We start from the raw sequence: 19,723 nt of genomic DNA, 5'->3' as shown, positions 1-19,723 counted from the left end.
CACACTTTTTTTTCTTTAGTTTTGTTTTCTATTTTCTCATGGGGTACCCCTTAGAATTTTATACCAGACACGTTGTTTTTTTCAGACTTTTCTATTGCAATTTTTTGTTTACATTTCAGCTGTCAGTTGGAAAGCCCACTGACAGCTGATGAGTCTTCGGTTGTTAAGGACGTGCCAGCCGCCTTTCCGGCCCCCTTACCTGAACAACCAGCTATTCTTCACACAGAATTCGGATCGGTCAATACATTAATCGACAGATCTGAATTTGAATCGTTACGAAAATTTGGAATTCGTTAGGAAATTAATTAACGGAACTAAATCAAATAAAACAAATCAACTGTCCAGTTCTGGGCACCAGTCCTCAGGAAGAATGTACTGGAAATGGAGCGAGCACAAAGAAGGGCAACAAAGCTAATAAAGGGTCTGGAGGATATTAGTTATGAGGAAAGGTTGTGAGCACTGAACTTATTCTCTCTGGAGAAGAGACGCTTGAGAGGGGATATGATTTCCATTTATAAATACCGAACTGGTGACCCCACAATAGGGAGAAAACTTTTTCGTGGAAGGGAGTTTAACAAGACTCGTGACCACTCACGAAAATTAGTAGAAAAGAGGTTTATCCTTAAACTACGTAGAGGGTTCTTTACTGCAAGAGGGGCAAGGATGTGGAATTCCCTTCCACAGGTGGTGGTCTCAGCGAGGGGCATCGATAGTTTCAAAAAACTATTAGATAAGCACCTGAACGACCACAACATACAGGGATATACAATGTAATACTGACACATAATCACACACATAGTTTGGACTTGATGGACTTGTGTCTTTTTTCAACCTCACCTACTATGTAATTATGTAACTAAACAAAATTAGTAACATAACTAATCTATTTGAATGAAATGTTGTCACTTTGCTCATGTCTATAGGGGAAAAGGGAAACACAAGTTAGCGTCTGTAGGGGCCCCTAGGGACATGCACCCTTTTTTTGAGGGAATAGATATTGCATGTATGAATATTTCACTGATAATATCACACATGGTTACACATTGTTACTGCTCGGGAGGTAACCCCTGCATGGACTCCGAGCTCCCATGTGATTCTGGAGTCTGCTGCATTGCTTGTATATTATATCACCATTATGGACAATGTACCTTTGCTGAAGGAAATGGTAGAAGGTGATCATACAATCTGACCTCACACTGCAGTATTACCCCTCCCCTTGTGATCAGGATATCAGGTTTTATATAAAGTTTAGTAAGGATTTACTTTACAGCTATGAATTCCTTCTGCAGAACTCATGTTTAGCACCGAGCTCACTGTTCTCATGTTCTAGACGTGACTCAGTCCCATCTCAGCTTCTAATTCCCCGTCCTTTACAGTCAGCGCAATGGCAATTGTAAATGTTGAAAAGTGACATTGAGAACCCATAATACACTACAATGAATGACCTGTTATATATAGATGTATCGTGTGTTCACATACAGAGGGATGCGTGCTTCCGCTTCATCACACCAACACTGCCCACTGGGGAATGAAAGGCTAGGTTTATCTTTTGTAAAAAAAATAAATGCAGGTGAATTTGCAGGGAAAAATGTGCATTTATTATTTTTTTACTCTACAACCCATAAGGCATTGAACCCGATATCAGTAGATTACGGGTGAAATGCAAGGATCCTGCAGACTCTCAGTACAGCTGTCTTCCCGTACTTTCTTACCTCCTGTACCTCCATACCTCCCATAAATCTTATACCTCCATACCTCCCTCACCTCCTGTACTTCCTTACCTTCCATTCATCCCACACCTGCTGTACCTCCCATACGTCCCATACCTCCATACCTCGTGTACCTCCATACCTCATGTACCTCCTGTAACTCTGTACCTCTTTACCTCCCTACTTACCGTACCTTCATACCTTCCATACCTCCTGCAATGCCGTACCCCCTGTACCTTCCGCAACTCAATACCTCCTGTACCTCCCTTATGTCCAATACCTCCATACCTCCCGTACACCCTGTATCTCCGTACCTCCATACCTCCCTACTTACCATACCTCCATACCCCCCCATACTGCCTTACCTCCTGTACAACCTTACCTCTTGTATCTCCGTACCTCCATACCTCCCTACTTACCATACTTGTATACCCCCCCATACTGCCTTACCTCCTGTACGGCCTTACCTCCTGTAAAACCTTACCTCCTGTACCTCCCATACTTCCATACCTCCCATACCTCCAATACCTTCCATACCTCCCGTACCTACATACCTCCTGTACTTCCTGTACCTATATATCTCCCATACCTCCTATATTTCATTACCTCCCATTCGCCCCATACCTCCCATACCTCCTGTACCTCCCGTAACTCCATACCTCCCACACATTCTGTACCTTCTTATCTCCCATATGTCCTGCACCTCCATATCACTCGTATCTCCTTGCGTCTCTACTTCCATACCTTCCTAATTACTGTACCACCCATACCTCCTGTACCTCCCTTAATGCTATACCTTCCATACCTCCAGTACCTCCCATATGTCCAGTGCCTCCATACCTCCCGTACTTACTTACCTCCCATACCTCTTGTACCTCTATACCTCCCTACTTATTGTACCTCCATACCTCCCTACTTACCATACCTCCTGTACTTCCTTACCTCTTGTATCACCTTACCTCCCATACCACCATACCTTCCATAGTTGCTTACCATTACTGAAGTCCATTAAGATCAATGAACTACTAGAGGACTCACCAGTGCACAACACACCCTAAGGAAAGCTAGAACAAATTGTATGCATGTGTACATGCGAATGAGCGTATTTACTATGCAGCCCATCCTCACGTTTCTGCCATAAATCTGATGCTCATATATCAGTACTGAGTACAAGAATCCTAAGGCCCCATTTACATCTGCACGTCTCCATGCACTTTTCCAGAACCCACAAAAAACGTGCATCACTCCTGTGGTGCCAATAATTATTAAGTGCACCCCAAATGTGGGAAGCAGATGCGTCTTTTGTCGTGTACAAAAGTGCGCAATAAATGCGCAGTAAAATATGCTCAAATCAGAACACAGAGAATAGCTACAAGAGCTACCTTTCCACGTTTCTGCGCACAGGGCAACCCATTGTAATCAATGGGCTGCCCTATGCGTGTGATGCAAAAAAAAAATGCAAAAGAGTGTGTTTCAGATATGCTAGGTGTGAATGGGGTCTAAGGCAGACCCCATAAGGGGAATGAGCGGTCCCGCTATGCAATTTTCAAAGAGCAATTTTAAACTGATTTTGAGTGTCGCATTGGGCCAGCCCATTCACTTGAATGAGCTGCCCTATGGATGTTTGTCACCAGTGGCGGCCCGTCCATACGGGGTGCAGGGGCATCGTCCCCCTAATCCATGCGCCCGGCCCCTAATCTACATGCAGGGCGCCGGACCCATGGATTCCAATGGGGTTGTATTTTAATTTTTTTTAAGAAGCCCATGATTAGAGCCTGTTGCCGCGTACACACAACCGGACTTTCTGGCAGAAAAGGTCCGACGGAATCATTTCATCGGATATTCCGATCATGTGTGGGCTTCATTGGACTTTTTCTTTGGGAAAATTCTGACGGACCTAGAAATAGAACATGTTTTTAATCTTTCCGACGGAATCAATTCCTATTGGGAAAACCGTTCGTCTGTATGCTATTCTGACGGACCAAAAACGACGCAAGGGCAGCTATTGGCTACTGGCTATTTAACTTCCTTTTTCTAGTCCCGTCATACGTGTTGTACGTCACCGCGTTCTAAATGATTGGACTTTGGTGTGATCGTGTGTACGCAAGTCCGTTTCAGCGGAACTCTGTCAGAAAAACCGTCAGAGTTTATTCTGACGGAAAAAACGGTCGTGTGTACGCGGCATTAGGCTCTTAATGGCTTCAAAAAAGGGTGGGCTCAGGGTGCAGAGCACTGCGCCCTGAGCCCACCCAGTTGGGTGACAATAGTGAATTAATATTCGCTATTTTCATCCTGATTTTCCTCCAGGCCAGTGAGGAAGGGGGTCCTGAGACCCAATTGTCCGAGAGGAGAAGCGATCGTATTGGCCGCTGAGGAGGAGGAGAAGATGCAGGGGAAGCCGCCGTGAAGCTGAGGAGAAGCTGGGTGAAGCCGACAAGGAGGAAGCGCTGCCTGCGACCTAGATGGGGTAAGTGCTAACGTATGGTGGGCTGATGAGCGAAAGGGTGGGGGGGGGGTTGCGACCAACCGACCTACTGACCGTGGGGGGGGGGGGGCCTGGGGGCGGCAGTCTGGTTTTGACGCCCCCCCCCCAAAAAAAATGGCCGCCACTGTTTGTCACCCAAAAAGAAGCTCCTACACCTTTCCGAGGGACAAACTTCAAATGATTTGCCAGGATTGCCACACGACCATCGCATTGCATTTGGCATGTCATTAAAAGTCACATAAATTGCCATTGCGCCTTGTGGAGTGATTGCCATGTGATTTATAATCGCAAGCACAATTGTGGCGACTCTGCCCTCAATTTCAAATTGCGAAGTCTGAATGGAGCTTAGTGAGCGTTCTCAGGCTACACGCATAGGCCGGCCCATTCATTTCAGTGGGCTGACCTACGTGCAACAAACAATGCAAAATAACTTTTTACCGCATTCAGTTTTGCGCATTTTTTTCTGCACATTTTCCCATATTGTTTTGTGTGTTTTTGTTCGCAGCAAAATGCAGCGTTGCTTTCGGTGGTTGGGGTGCCATTAGCACTAAACATCACTGCAAACGCGATGTGCATTTTTCAAGCGTTTTATAAAAGCGCGCATAAACGTGCAATGTTGCTCGCGTTTACCAAACGCTCAGGTGTGAATGGAGCCTGAGTAACGTTACACTCAGGACAACGGGGATGATTCCCAGATGGCAGCCGCGTGAAGCAGCAGGAGGGCCTGGCAGGGCGTTCTGCATGAATGGCGGTCCTGGCAGATGGTATGAGAAGAGACTGAGGCCAGGACAGCCATTCCCCGCTCTGGAGACGATCGCGGCGCGGTGGCATTTGAACTCCGTGGGCAGATCTGGACGCTTTTCTGCAGCTGCAGCATTTTCCGAGCCAACAGCTGAGCTTAGCAAATAAACATGAGTGTCCTGCGCTCCGGACTTGTTAAGATTTAAGAGGAGGGGGCTGAGTCTTTACAAGAACTAATGAGGCCGCAGTCATGGGGGAAACATCGACTCTGAAGGATCATTTATTTTTCAAAAGTGCGCAGAGCAAAAAACAAATAACGGAGCTTGCAATCTAAAAATCGATCAGCAGTGCTGGATGGTGCGGAGGAGCCGCGGATATCAACTTCCTTTTTATGTTTTATTCTTTCCCAAGAACAACCAGGGATCCACAATTATAAGTTCACTGCAAGACCCCCCGCTAAGAGACCGTTGAGGACTTTGGTAGTGCCGGATCGAATGTAGTGTGCGTTCTAATGATTGAATGTAGTGTGTTATACTGTGCAACTGTGTCACCTGATGTAAGGGGGCACTCTGATGAGGGCACCTGATGTGAGGAAGCACTCTGATGGGGACACCTGATGTAAGGGGGAACTCTGATGGGACACTTAAAGTAAGGAAGCACTCTGATGGGACACTTGATGTAAGGGGGAACTTTGATGGGGACACCTGATGTAAGGGGGAACTTTGATGGGGACACCTGATGTAAGGGGGAACTTTGATGGGGACACCTGATGTAAGGGGGAACTTTGATGGGGACACCTGATGTGGGGAAGCACTCTGATGGGGACACCTGATGTAAGGAGGAACTCTCATGGGGACACCTGATGTAAGGGGGCATTCTGATGGGGACACCTGATGTAAGGAGGCATTCTGATGGGGACACTTAATTAAGGGGGCACACTGATGGGGGCACCTGGTGTAAGGGGGAACTCTGATGGGGGCACCTGATGTAAGGGGGAACTCTGATGGGGACACCTGATGTAAGGGGGAATTCTGATGGGGACACCTGATGTAAGGGGGATCTCTGATGGGGACACCTGATGTAAGGGGGATCTCTGATGGGGACACCTGATGTAAGGGGGCACTCTGATGGGGACACCTGATGTAAGGGGGCATTCTGATGCAGACACTTAATTAAGGGGGCATGCTGATGGGGACACCTGGTGTAAGGGGGAACTCTGATGGGTACACCTGGTGTAAGGGGGCACTCTGATGGGTACACCTGGTGTAAGGGGGCACACTGATGTGTACACCTGATGTAAGGGGTCACTCTGATGGGGAAACTTGATGTAAGGGGGCACTCTGATGGGGACAACTGATGTAAGGGGGAACTCTTATGGGGACTTTGATGTAAAGGGGGACTCTGATGGGGACACCTGATGTAAGGGGGCACTGTGATGGGGACACCTGATGTAAGGGGTCACTCTAATGCAGACACTTAATTAAGGGGGCATGCTGATGGGGACACCTGGTGTAAGGGGGAACTCTGATGGGGACACCTGATGTAAGGGGGAACTCTGATGGGTACACCTGATGTAAGGGGGCACTCTGATGGGTACACCTGGTGTATGGGGGCACACTGATGGGGAAACTTGATGTAAGGGGGCACTCTGATGGGGACACCTGATGTAAGGGGGAACTCTGATGGGTACACCTGATGTAAGGGGGCACTCTGATGGGTACACCTGATGTAAGGGGGCACTCTGATGGGTACACCTGATGTAAGGAGGCACTCTGATGGGGACACCTGGTGTAAGGGGGAACTATTACAAAGTGGTTGGGGGGGCTATGTATTTCCCCTCTAAATTCTTGGCCAATCCTGATCGATGGATAACTTTCTCATAGTGCATGCTATACTGTGTGTATTACAAAAGCAGAAGCCGATGAACAAGGTCTTGATGGGGGGCGCGTTTGTCACAGTTTTGCATTAGTCGTCTATAATTAGAGATTTTCAAGCCTAAATCTTGCCAATTTAAACCCTCTCCGGGAGATCTGTTTTATTACAGATGAGATTATATATCAAACCTTTATCTCCTGAATACAACCTGCTGGAAGAGGAAGTTCAAAATGAAATAAAAGAAAGAAAAGAAAAACTGCTATTGACGGTACAAATCAGACCTCACATGGGGACTAGAATACCACCGTTCCTTCAAAAAAGCCATCTCCCTGGAGTTAAACATGTACAAAATTAATTATACTAAAAAAAAAAAAAAAAAAAAAAAAAAAACACACACACTATGTAAAAAGACTACTAATAACACTTAGATACAAATGTAGCAACAAGAATCACAGACATCTTGTGCTCCATCCTTTCTGTGCCAGGCTTTGATTAGAAGATGTTGGGGATGCCAAAAATGAATCTGCCACCTAACACCTAAAATGAACCCCCTTAACCTAACCGTAATTAACACTTAATCTACACACCCCAACACTTACCTTTTGAACAAACATTTAAAATGAACTTCATGACCACTAACCAAATCCTCACCACATACCCAACCCCCAACACTTCAAATGAACCCCTTAATTAAATCTTAACACGAACCCAAACACTTATCAATTAACCTCGCCCTTATGATTAACCCTTTATCCTAATCCTTGCAGTACACAGGTTAGCCAGCATGTTGGGTGGGGGGGGGGTGGGGGTCAGGTTGTACAGTTTTAGAACTTAGGATGCGTTTTTAATTGATTTTAAGCAAAAGCCAAAAGTACGAAGGTGTGATTCCAGCCTTAGCATCTAACTATTACACCCAGAGAGTAGGACCTCCTGTGATCTGTGGGACTCAGCTTTTAGTTTGACAGGCTGGACAAGTCAGGAATGTCCTGTATAAATGAAGCATGCAAACAAGGGTTGCAAGCTTCATTCATAAATACACTGTAACAATATTGTTACAATGCATATTTTTTTGTTAGTGTTTTAATGCAAGTTATTACTTTGGCCTCTTTTTAATAGGTGTACTAAATCCCTATAGGGGTGGCATACTTCCCCTTCCAGAACATGGTATAATCCACACACAACGACCTTCTTTGTCAAAAGAAGAATCAGGGAGACTGCTATAGTGTGCAACAGTTTTAGAACTGCTGGATGCAGACCATTCTCTGATTGGGCAAGAAGGGCTTTGTGATGGCACCGCCCCTTCTCTTTACCTTGGCCAATCAGAGAATGCTTTGCAGTCATTTAGAAAAATGCAAGGTGTTCACTAAATGGCGGCCAAGTGAGTGACTTCCTGTGGTCTCTATGGAGAAGGGCAACTACTATAGGCACAACACCCTGAAGACTGTGGCCAAGTTCCTCCACCCCAAACTCGCTCATCTATGTCTTTATGGACCTTGCTTTGTGCACTGGTCCAAATCATTTGGTGGAGGGGAGGGGGGGGGGTTTATGGTGTGGGGTTGTTTTTCAGGGGTTGGGCTTGGCCCCTTAGTCCCAGTGAAGGGAACTCTTAAGGCGTCAGCATACCAAGACATTTTGGACAATTTCATGCTCCCAACTTTGTGGGAACAGTTTGGGGACGGCCCCTTCCTGTTCCAACATGACTGCGCACCAGAGCACAAAGCAAGGTCCATAAAGGCTCAGTTGTCCAAAATATCTTGGTATGCTGACGCCTTAAGAGTTCCCTTCACTGGAACTAAGGGGCCAAGCCCAAGCCCTGAAAAACAACCCCACATCATAATCACCCCTTTACCTAATGATTTGGACCAGTGCACAAAGCAAGGTCCATAAAGACATGGATGAGTAAGTTTGGGGTGGAGGAATTTGACTGTCCTGTACAGAGTCCTGACCTCAACCCAAACACCTTTAGGATGAATTAGAGTGGATACTGCAAGCCAGGTCTTCTTGTCCAACATCAGTGCCTGACCTCACAAATGCTCTTCTGGAAGAATGGTCAAACATTCCCATAGACACACTCCTAAACCTTGTGGACGGCCTTCCCAGAAGAGTTAAGGCTGTTATAGCTGCAAAGGGTGGGCCAACTCAATATTGAACCCTACAGACTAAGACTGGGAGGTCATTAAAGTTCATGTGCGTGTAAAGGCAAGTGTTCCACTTTTGACAACATAGTATACCGTCTTTTAAATTTTCCTTGGGTTTCTTTTAGGGTTGTACCGATACCGATATCAGTGCCAATATTAAGTATTTGCACAAGTATCGGTACTCATGCGAAGTCTTCGATACCTGAAAATGTTACTTTCATGCTCGGTTCTTTCACCTGTCAGCGGGATTACTCCACTGACAGCTAAAATGTAAAAAAAAAAAAAACGGCAATTATCGGTGTTAGGGAGCGGGGCTGCCACTTCCTTAACAACCGATGAATCATTTAGCTGTCATTGGGGTTCCCCTGTTGACAGCTGAAGTGTAAATGAAGTCCCAGCAATTGGAGCTGTCAAAAAAAAAAAAAAGCAACCCAGCAATGTTTATCAACAACATTGCTCAGCCGCTGAAACAGAAAGAGAAAAAAATAAGCATTGTTTCTTTTTGTATCTTTATGTTTTATTCATCTACAGATCAAAAGGATGAACTTCGATCTGCAGATGAAGTCAGTTTAAAGCAACCTGTCAAGTAAAAAAAAAAAAATATATATCTATATATTTTTTTTAATTAAATGTTCCTCTGTTTAACCCCTTATTAACCTATAATATACTTTAATCATCCCTAATTAACTCCTTATTCTCCTTCTCCATTTAATTATTTTGCTGCTGCTTTTTTGTTGTTCACTTTTATTTTATAAACTATTAATAATTATAAAAAAAATTGTTTGCTTTGTTTATTAATATTTTGCACCTTTAACATTATATATTTACACATTTCACATTTAAAAAAATCTAAAAAAAAAAAACATTTATTCCATATCGGTGAGTACTTAAAAAAAAAAAGGTACCAGTACTCGTATTCGTTGCAAAAAAAAAAAAAATGTTATAGGTGTATTCCTAGTTTCTTTCAATGAGAATTTTCACCACATTCACTGAGATAAGTGACATCTCCTTTGTAAAGTGAACAGCCTATTTGTCTTTAGTAAATCAACCTGAATATATTTTTAAAACACAATAAATGCCTGTACAGTTTTTTATTTTTTTTTAACCACATCATATGAAGTGATTATGCTTATCCTCATCTTACTGATAAATCTACAACTACAGAAGCCCTGGAATCAAAGTCTAATCCTACCGAGATCAGAGCTGATTACAGAATAGGACTTTTTTTGGAGGACCTCTTACCCCGTGCCTGACCCGACTTCCCATGTCTTCCATGATCTCATAGGTGAGGAAGAACATATAAAACAGTGTCAACGAGGTCTAAATAAGATAGATAATAATGAGAACATTGCTGGCTTAGGGAAGTAAAATGGGCCACCAAAAGGTTTTCTATGTCACTTGTCATTTCTGGATACAATCCTAGCCATGTGCCCTTGGTATAATGGAACTTGAATGGAAATGAAGGTTTAGTGCTGGTTATGGTGACTGATGAATTATTATTATTTTTTAAATAAATTATTTTCTATTGGTTTTGCAAAACAAAAGACAAAAGGGACCAAACAAAGGTGTAACCAGAACCTTCAGGGCCTCGGTGCTAGAAGTCATGAAGGGCCCCCCCTGGTCACCGACTGGGACCCTTCCCACTGATCACAGGGCATTTTGCTCCCATCGTGGGACCCTTTATTACTGTCCTGCAGCGGGCCTCCTTCCTGCCGTCTTGGAGTTCCCCCCACAGTGGCAGATTGCCAAAGCCTAGTCGCAAGTGCATCCTTTGTGACCCTGGTAGTTCCGCCACTGGTGTCAGGATTTTTTTTTTTATTTTTGTTGTTTTATTTTTTTATTTCTTTTTCCTTTTTTTAGATTTTATTTATTTTTTTACATTTTTTTTTTTTTTTTTAGTATTTTTTTAGGAACCCTCGTTAGGGGCTTTGGTGAATTATCAGGGGTCTAAACAGACCCCTGATGTCTAAGTTTTGAGAAAGAGAAGGGGACTGAGGACAGATTCATCAATCCCTCTCTGGGCTGGGCTCAGCCCTTCCTTCTTGGAGCTGGCCTCTAATTGCCAGCTCCTATCTCTCCACAGTTACTCGCCTGTTGATCATATCCTGCTCATCACTCCTGCCTACTTAAGCTGTTCAGCCCAGATGCCTTCGCCTTGGTCAACATCACAGAGACTATCTCCTGCAATCCTGTTCAAGACTTGATTTGCTGACATCCCTTCTGGCTCCATATCCTGCTTGCTGTTCCACTACATTGATCCCTGACTTCTGGCTTAGGTGACTATCCATTCCGGTTACTGAACTTTGGCTATGTTTTGACTACGTTTGTTCTTTTTACTTTTATTATTAAACAAGTGTGATTTGACTGTACTTCTGTCTCGGCCTGATTTCATGGTTTCTGACAGTCCCTTTCTTTGTAGCCTCAGCTGCACAGAAGGAATGAACAGGAAGAGCTCTGTACAGAGCTTCCCCTTCATTCATAAACTGAGGCATAGTAAAAAAAAAAATTTAAATAAAAAAAAAAACCACACAGTTAGTGATCGGTACTGATCACTGACTATCCATTAAGACAAGGAAGGGGCCAGTAAATGATACATTTACCGCCTCCTTTCTCGCTCTCGATCCTGATAGATCCCCCGCAGCAGCCAGCGGGAGGTGGGAGGGGGAAACCCCGGCAGCGCTGCGAGGGGGGCTAAGGGGGCCAGTAGCACAGGGATAGGAAGACGGTGAGAGCAGCATGTGGATAAATCGATTCCCTCCTGCAGCTAAGACCGGGATGCCATTAAAGTTGATGTGCGTGTAAAGGCAGGCGTCCCAATACTTGTGACAATATAGTGTATGTCATCCCTGGAGTTCAGCTTGAAACCCGTCCCCCGCAGAGGTTGCGTTAACTTCTTCTCACTTAGAAAAATCAATATGTATCGTATCCCCTAAATTTTACACATGACTGTAATGTTATGCTTTCCTATATAAAAGGTTACCGATTCTCAGCCCGTAAACACGCATACCTCTAGTCTAGGACCTCCGTTTGAAGCCCAAGGCACACTTTCCTACACAGTTCAATGTAATTATAAAGAAAAATGAAGACATAAACACTTGAAACAAAGATATATAAGGCTCAAGGCTCCAATTGACTCCCCCAGAGACCGGTCCAGGCACGCTATTGGACTTTGGTTAAATAAAGGCGTGCAAAGAACAATGGCCATGTGCAAAGTGCAGCAGCCCAGAAAAAAAACAATTAATTCCCCTCCGCTGAACTCGGATCAATAAATGTTGATTGGTTGCTACAGGTTACTGCCATATCCCTTTTTTTTTTTTTTTTTTTAAAGCCCAAATGATGTGAATTCTTGACCCTATCACCGTTCCTACCGTGTATCCTGGAGCGCAGAGGCACCTCCCGGTCACGCCGTCGCAGTCGGCCCCGTTGAAGCAAGCGCACAGCTGCTGGCAGCCCTCTCCGTAGAAGCCGGGGCGGCAGGGTTCCTCGCAGTAGAGGCCGCTCCAACCTGCCCTGCAGGTGCACTCCCCAGACAGAGGGTGGCAGCTGTGAGAGAAGAGAGATAGAAAAAGACTTGTCAGTGTGGAGCGGTGGGGTGCGCAGGAGCACTAATTAAAGCCATACATCGTGGTGTCAGCGGCCAGCAAGGCTGGGACCCTACTTCCTGCAATTCATTCACCCGCAGTAGCCCTGCAGTTCATTCATCTGCCGTAACCCGGCTCCTCGGGGAGAGAAAAATCTATTATTTAAATGTGCGAAGAAGGAGGGAGAGAGAGATTATTTTGCAAACAAAGAACCAGAAAATAGGAAGGAAAACTGCGGCTCAGATAAGAGGCGTAATCCTACCGAGACTTCGATTCCGGATCAGACTGAAACTTTCAGGGATTCTGAAGCATTGCATATTAATGGGCAGCATCTGTTCAGATCAGAGGGGCTCCAAACTTTTCCATATAAGGGCCACACTCTATACTTTACAAATATTTGCGGCCCAAAAAAAAAAATGAATTCATATTATTAGGATCTTTTTTATAACCAGCATGATTTGATTCAGAAGAGAAAAAAAACTTTAGTAAAATAAAGTCCCCCCCCCAGATCATTGCCCTTTAGAGACCCCCCCCTTACATCAATGTCTCCATTAATCCCCCCTTACATCAATACCGCCCTTTACAAAGGATTCCCCATCAGAACTGCCCCTTACATCAGGTGTCCCCAGAGTTTCCCCCTTACATCAGTGTCCCCACCAGCATTCCCCCCTACATAAGTGTCCCCATCAGAGTTCCCCCTTACATCAGGTATCCCAATGGGAGTGCCGCCTTACTCGAATGTCCCCCATCAGAGTTTCCCCTTACATCAGTGTCCCCACCAGTATTCCCCCCTACATAAGTTTCCCCATCAGAGTTCCCCCTTATATCAGGTATCCCAATGGGAGTGCCGCCTTACTTGAATGTCCCCCATCAGAGTTTCCCCTTACATCAGTGTCCCCACCAGCATTCCACCCTACATAAGTGTCCCCATCAGAGTTCCCCCTTACATCAGGTATCCCAATGGGAGTGCCTCATTACTTGAACGTCCCCCATCAGAGTTTCCCCTTACATCAGTGCCCATCAGAGACTCCCCTTACATCAATGTCTCCATCAGCCCCCCCTTACATCATTGCCCCCCTTTACAAAAGAATCCCCATCAGAATTCCCCCTTACATCAGGTGTCCCCAGAGTGCACCCTTACATCTGTGTCTCCACCAGCATTCCCCCCTTACATCTGTGTCTCCACCAGCATTCCCCACTTACATCAGTGTCCCCACTAGCGTTCCCCCCTATATCAGTGTACCCATCAGAGTTCCCCCTTACTTTATGTATCCCAATCGGAGTGCCTCCTTACATGAGTTTCCCCCATCAGTGTCGCCATCAGAGTCCCCCCCTTACATCCGGTGTCCCCAGAGTGCCCCCTTACATCACTGTCTCCACCAGTGCCCCCTTGCACTGGGTGTCAGTGACGTCACAGGGGCGGTACCACCAGCTGACATTGAAAGGTGGCTCCGCCCCTTACCTATTTAAGAACTTCACAACATGGTGGAGCAGGCAGACGGCGGTAGCCTTCTTCGTGGGTGGAGCTTCTTTTTTTTTGGGGGGGGGGGTTCAGCAGTGCGCCGGGTGTCACGATTGATGATGGATCTACAGCGGGGGGACATTGTTTTTTTTTTTTTTTTTTAATAAAGGAATTGTAAAAACTGTGTGTTATTTCTTTTTTGACACTTTTTTTGGTGAATGAGTAGGGGTACAATGTTGAGGGTATGTGGCCTGGTACAGTGTAGGGGGGGCACTCACTCGTCTCCCCCTTTCCCTGCCTGCCAGGCTGCATGCTCGGCTAAGGGTCTGGTATGGGTTTTGGGGGTGACCACACGTCGTTTTTTTCTTTGATTTTTTTAGCGCAGGGTTCCTCTGAAATTCCATACTAGACCCAAAGGGCCTGGTATGGATAGGGGGGGAGGGGTCCACATCATTTTGTTCACATTTTTGTATTGCCGCGGTAATGTTTTTTTTTTTTATTTTCCATTCAGCTGTCAGCGAGTTTGGTGGAGGCCCTTCTCAAACCCTTAAAAGTGATTGGAGCTGCACTACAGCCACCCAGATCACTTTTACTCGATAGTTAGGAGCCGGCTGAACAAATCAGTACCAAACTCAAGGATGCTGCGGCAGCTGCGAGCTTGTCTTAACCCCTTGAATACCAGGACGTCTATACCTTGGTAGTCCAAAGACATTTAATTTTTCAATAATCAGACTACAATCGATGGACATCTGATTGATGCTCTGGGTTGTTAGCCTTCACACATGGACACGACTCTCTACGCTGTCCTATTAATAAGGGCGCTTGTGTCTGGAAATGGTAACCTTCCTCTATTTTTTAGCATCAATTCTCCATGTCATATATATTCTAGTTAGATACATTATATCTGTAGCAATCTCTACCAATAGGTAGGTGCTAGTAAGGTATTTTTACTAGGTTATCCAGCACAGGCAAATTTAGGCAGGCTTATGCTGCACGTTAGGCCTGTCTGTTTTGATCTGGGGGCTGGCAGTGGTCAGAGTAGCAGTGGGTGTGACCACCTGCATAGCTCCCAACTGTCCCTGATTTCGAGGGACTGTCCCTGATTTGGAGCAATGTCCCTCTGTCCCTCTTTCCTCCTCATTTGTCCCTCATGTTGGTCTGATCTATATAAATGTGTATAAAATGCACTTTTTATCTATCAAAAAGCGTTTCCCAGCACTAAACCTATTATCTGATTTCTAAATTGCTGCATTTGTAAATTCCAAAAGCCAATATAAAGTAATAGTAGTGGTAAAAAAAAAGTACTTCTGGGTTTAATCAACCTTGTTTTTTTGTACAATTCTCCTTTAAGGGGGCGTGGCAAGGGGGTGTGCCTGCATACTTTTGCTGATAGGTGTCCCTCATTCCCATCTCAAAAAGTTGGGAGGTATGCCACCTGCACTTCAGTTCTGAGCTGCCTCCCCTGCTTCTGAGGAGAATATTCTAGAAGAGGGGCTGGGCCTGGAACTGGAGTGGCAGGCAGCTTGTGTGTGAGCCCTGACCAATCCCCAGTCGGTATTGGCAGGGGGCGGGCCTCATATATAAGCTGAGGTGATTTTCCACTGGGGAGAGAAGTCGGCTAAGTGAACTGAGGAATGGCATGTTAGATAGCAGCAGGAGGCCTTCCCCATCTGGGGGGGGGGGGGGTGCGCTGATCACAGGAGAAGGCCCAGGGAGAACTGTGAAGGAACATTGCCTCTACATGGTCATTGGCAATGTCTCTGCCACAACACGGTCGGATGGCAGGGAACTCCTGGAGCAGAGGGGCAAGTGGAGCTATCGGTATGCATAGTCCAGTCAAAGTTCCTCATCAAGCACTCAGAGCTGTTGGAAGATCGGTGAGTGTTACCACAGTGGAGGGCTGGAGGTGCCCCTGTAAAGTGCATTATGAGCCTCCAACAGGCCTTTCTATTGAGTCTATTGAGATGTTGCTGCCAGACTCATACACCTTACCAACTAGTGATGAGCTAAAGTTTATGCTGGGTGGAGGGAAAGGCAGAGAGGGTGGCAGATGCTGAGCACTTTGTAATGGTGTTCCGCTAAGGTTCGGGCCCGGTTGAGAAATTTGCCTGAGATGGGTGGTAGGTGCTGAGAAGTTGGTAACAGTGTTGAGCTAAGGTTCAGGACAGGTTGACAGATTGGCAGAGATGCAGATGCTGAACAGTTGGTAATAGTGTTGAGCTAAGGTTCAGGCCAGGTTGAGGGATTGACCGAGATCGGTGGTAGATGCTAAGCAGTTGGTAAGAGTGTTGAGCTAAGGTTTAGGCCACGTTGATGGGTGGTAGATGCTAAGCAGTTGGTAATAGTGTTGAGCTAAGGTTCAGGCCAGCTTGACAATTTGTCCGAGATGGGTGGTAGCTGCTGAGCAGTTGGTAATAGTGTTGTACTAAGTTTCAGGCCAAGCTGATGGATTGGCCAAGAGGGATGGTATATGCTGAGCAGTTGGTAATATAGTTGAGCGTTCAGGCCAGATTGAGGGATTGACAGAAAGGAGTGGTACATACATTGGTAATAGTGTTGAGCACACCTGCAGGAAGCATTCACATGACAGCAGGCCACTTGCCTATTCAGCTGTATCCAGGGAATTCCCTACCACCTAGCCATACATAAAAAAGGGGCGGGGATGGCGGTGACATCATGGACCTTATCTGGGCACCTGGCCAGATTTGGTCAATAACATTGTCCAGTATAGCCACGTGTCAGCTGATTGGGCTGGCGACCTCATTTGACAGTTTGCTGCGGGCTCAGCCTGAACCTTAGCTCATCGCTATTACCAACCAAATCAGCATCTGCCAACCCCTCTCTCTTTCAACCCCTTCGATGTCTTTCAATTGCTCAGCTAATACATTTCAAAATGTTAACGACATAAAACCGACCCTTCCCAGAGCTACATCACCAACCTCATCTCGAAATATCAACTAGAAAGTTCTTTTTGCCCCTCCCAAGGCCTCCTACTCTCTAGCTCCTTTGTTACCTCCTCCCATGCTTTTCTCCAGGAGCCTCTCCCTTCCTCTGGAACTCTTTACCCCAATCTGTCCAGCTATCTCCTTCTCTGTCCACCTTTAAGCGATCCCTGAAAAATCATCTCTTCAGAGAGGCCCACCCCGTCTCCTCCCAAAAAACGCATTTTACTGTCTCAAACTCCTCCCCACACAGTTACTACCTTTTGAATCACTTCCCCTTACCCTTAGATTGTAAGGTCCCATGAGCAGGGCCCTTGTAACCCTCCTGTATTGAATTGTATTGTAACTGCTCTGTGTTTGATAATAATACTGAAAATAATATACTGAAATATAACACATTATTATATATTATCAAGCCAGGAGTTAAGCATGAAATTTTGGAAGCCCATTGTTCAGATTTTGAACCTGGGCCGTGTGGCTTTTAGTTACGCCTTTGCATCTAATTATTTTATAAAAGAAGATTCCTTTTTTGTCCTCCATGCCCATCCACTGTACGTCTCTATGGGCAGCCCCAGGTAATTGGAACAACATTTTTCAACGTGTCGGTTTGATTTTTTCGCCAGGTGTTTCAGTTAACTGTTGTGATCTGTTTAATTCAGATTCTGCAGAGCAACGTTACACTGCATATTTATGGGCAGCTTAAAGGAGAACTATAGTCTTTTTAATGTTTTTAAATATGAATGTGAAAGAGACCAGCTCATTGTGAACAATCCTTATGTATAATATGCCGTTTTCAATGTACTCTACGTCAGGGGCGTTGCTAGGTCTACAAAAGATCTGGGGCTGGAGCCCATAGCAGCATAGTAATGAACGTCATAAGCTTGGGCGGGCATGCACATGTATATACAGTAATATACGTGTGTGTGTGTGTGTATATATCCCCAGAGAGCCCCCCACTTACATCAGGGTCCCCAGAGAGCCCCCTTACATCAGGGTTCCCAGAGAGTCCCCCCTTACATCAGGGTTCCCAGAGAGCCCCCCTTACATCAGGGTCCCTAGAAAGCCTCCTCCTTACATTAGAGTCCCCAGAGGGCCCCCCATTTACATCAGGGTTCCCAGAGAGCCCCCCTTACATTAGGGTCCCCTGAGAGCCTCCCCCTTAAATCTGGGTCCTTAGAGAGCCTCTGCCTTAAAATCAGGGTCCCCAGAGAGCCTCTCCCTTGCATCAGGGTCCCCGGAGAGCCCCCCACTTACTTCAGGGTCCCCAGAGAGCCCCCCACTTACATAAGGGTCCCCAGAGAGCCTCCCCTCCCCTTTGGGGACCCCTGCAGAGACTCGGGGCTATTGGCCCTAGATTCGGGGCTATAGCCCCAAAAGCCACCCCCTAGCAACGCCCCTGCTCTATGTTATGAAAGTCCTTTTAAAAGTAATAGGGTGTCTACTGCAGCCATTCTCAACCAAGATTCTGTGAAACCCTAAGGTTCTTCCAAAGGTTGCTTAGGGTTCCTTGAGCTGGGACTGATTGACCTCCCATCTGATGCCGATGCCTGCCTAATTCCCGGGCCAACGCCACTTGGCAGAACCAGCAGCATGGCACCAAAGTCTTTTTGGCTTTCTGTAAGGGTTGCATTCTGTTCATCATTATAAGGAGGGTTTTCTTTCCACTGACTACCAAAGAAAGGGGCATTTTTTCCACTGCCCCTGATGAATTCGCTTTGGTAAGGACTTCTAGGGGCGTGAGAATTATCTCAAGTGTTCCTCTGGAGAAGGAGTCTCCAAACTTTCTAAAAAAAAAAAAAAAAAAAAGGGCCAGTTTGCTGTCCATCAGACTTTTGGGGGGCTAGACAGTGGGATTGGGAGTAGACAATGTCTCAGGCTTGGTGGTCTTAAGGAGTAAAAAAAATAAAATAGCTCCTTGTGGTCAGTAGGATAGTAACCCATCACTGGTATTAGGGCTCAGTTGTTTATATCAGTGAGAGGAATTATGAGCCATTATTGGTGTCAGTGGAAAGAATAATGCCCTATAGTTAGTGTTGGTGGGCTGAAAAGTGTTCCACTGTTGGTGTCAGTGGAAGGAATGGTGCCTCATTGTTGGTATCGGTAGGCTGAATAGTGCTCCACCATTGGTGTCAGTGGAAGGAATGGTGCCTCATTGTTGGTATTGGTAGGCTGAATAGTGAATGAATGAATGATTTGTATAGCGATGCAAATGCAAACTGAATCGCCTCAAGGCGCTGGATCCATCCTGTGTTGTCCAGCTTCTTAGAAGCGGTAGGTCTTGAGTTTTTTCCTGAAGGCCTGATGGTGCTCCACCGTTGGTGTTATTGGAAAGAATGATGCCTCATTGTTGGTATCGGTAGGCTGAATAGTGCTCCACCATTGGTGTTATTGGAAAGAATGGTGCCTCATTGTTGGTGTCAGCACCCGAGCCCTGGCCCAAGGTCGCTCCCCAGACCAGGGGACACTCTCGAGGGCCACCGACAGCCTCCACAACACTATATCTCCATCTTCCACCCGACTGCCCCTGCTGGCATGACTCATGCCTATTTATGAGCTGGCTTGCCCTCTGCTAGCCCTTCACTGGGGATTGGCCGAAGACCTCATAAATATGCCAAGAAGCTCCTCCTAACCTCCACCCACTATGTCTAGAACATTCTCCAATGTCCCAGAAAATAGGGGGAGGCATCGGAGAAGCTACTAGGATGAGTCATCCAGCCCTGAGTCACTGAGCCCTGACCCAGATTCATAGCTCAGGCCTAGCCCTAAGCTAAAATGAATTTTTACCAACAC

General features: G+C 45.9%; 1 protein-coding gene across 5 annotated transcripts in view; it reads right to left on the bottom strand.

The window, feature by feature from the left end:
• MEGF11 (multiple EGF like domains 11) overlaps nt 1-19,723 on the bottom strand; it is an 838,162-nt gene that overhangs the window by 279,928 nt on the left and 538,511 nt on the right. For all 5 annotated transcript variants that reach the window (XM_073618306.1, XM_073618307.1, XM_073618309.1 and 2 more), the window contains exon 10: nt 12,317-12,491. In XM_073618306.1, coding sequence (XP_073474407.1) covers nt 12,317-12,491 — 175 coding nt within the window. The remainder of the gene's footprint in view (nt 1-12,316; nt 12,492-19,723) is intronic.

Source organism: Aquarana catesbeiana, linkage group LG03 (genome assembly GCF_042186555.1).
Source record: "Aquarana catesbeiana isolate 2022-GZ linkage group LG03, ASM4218655v1, whole genome shotgun sequence".
Classification (NCBI taxonomy): domain Eukaryota; kingdom Metazoa; phylum Chordata; class Amphibia; order Anura; family Ranidae; genus Aquarana; species Aquarana catesbeiana.
Note: the sequence above shows the minus strand (reverse complement) of the source record. Positions and strands in the feature narration are given on the sequence as shown.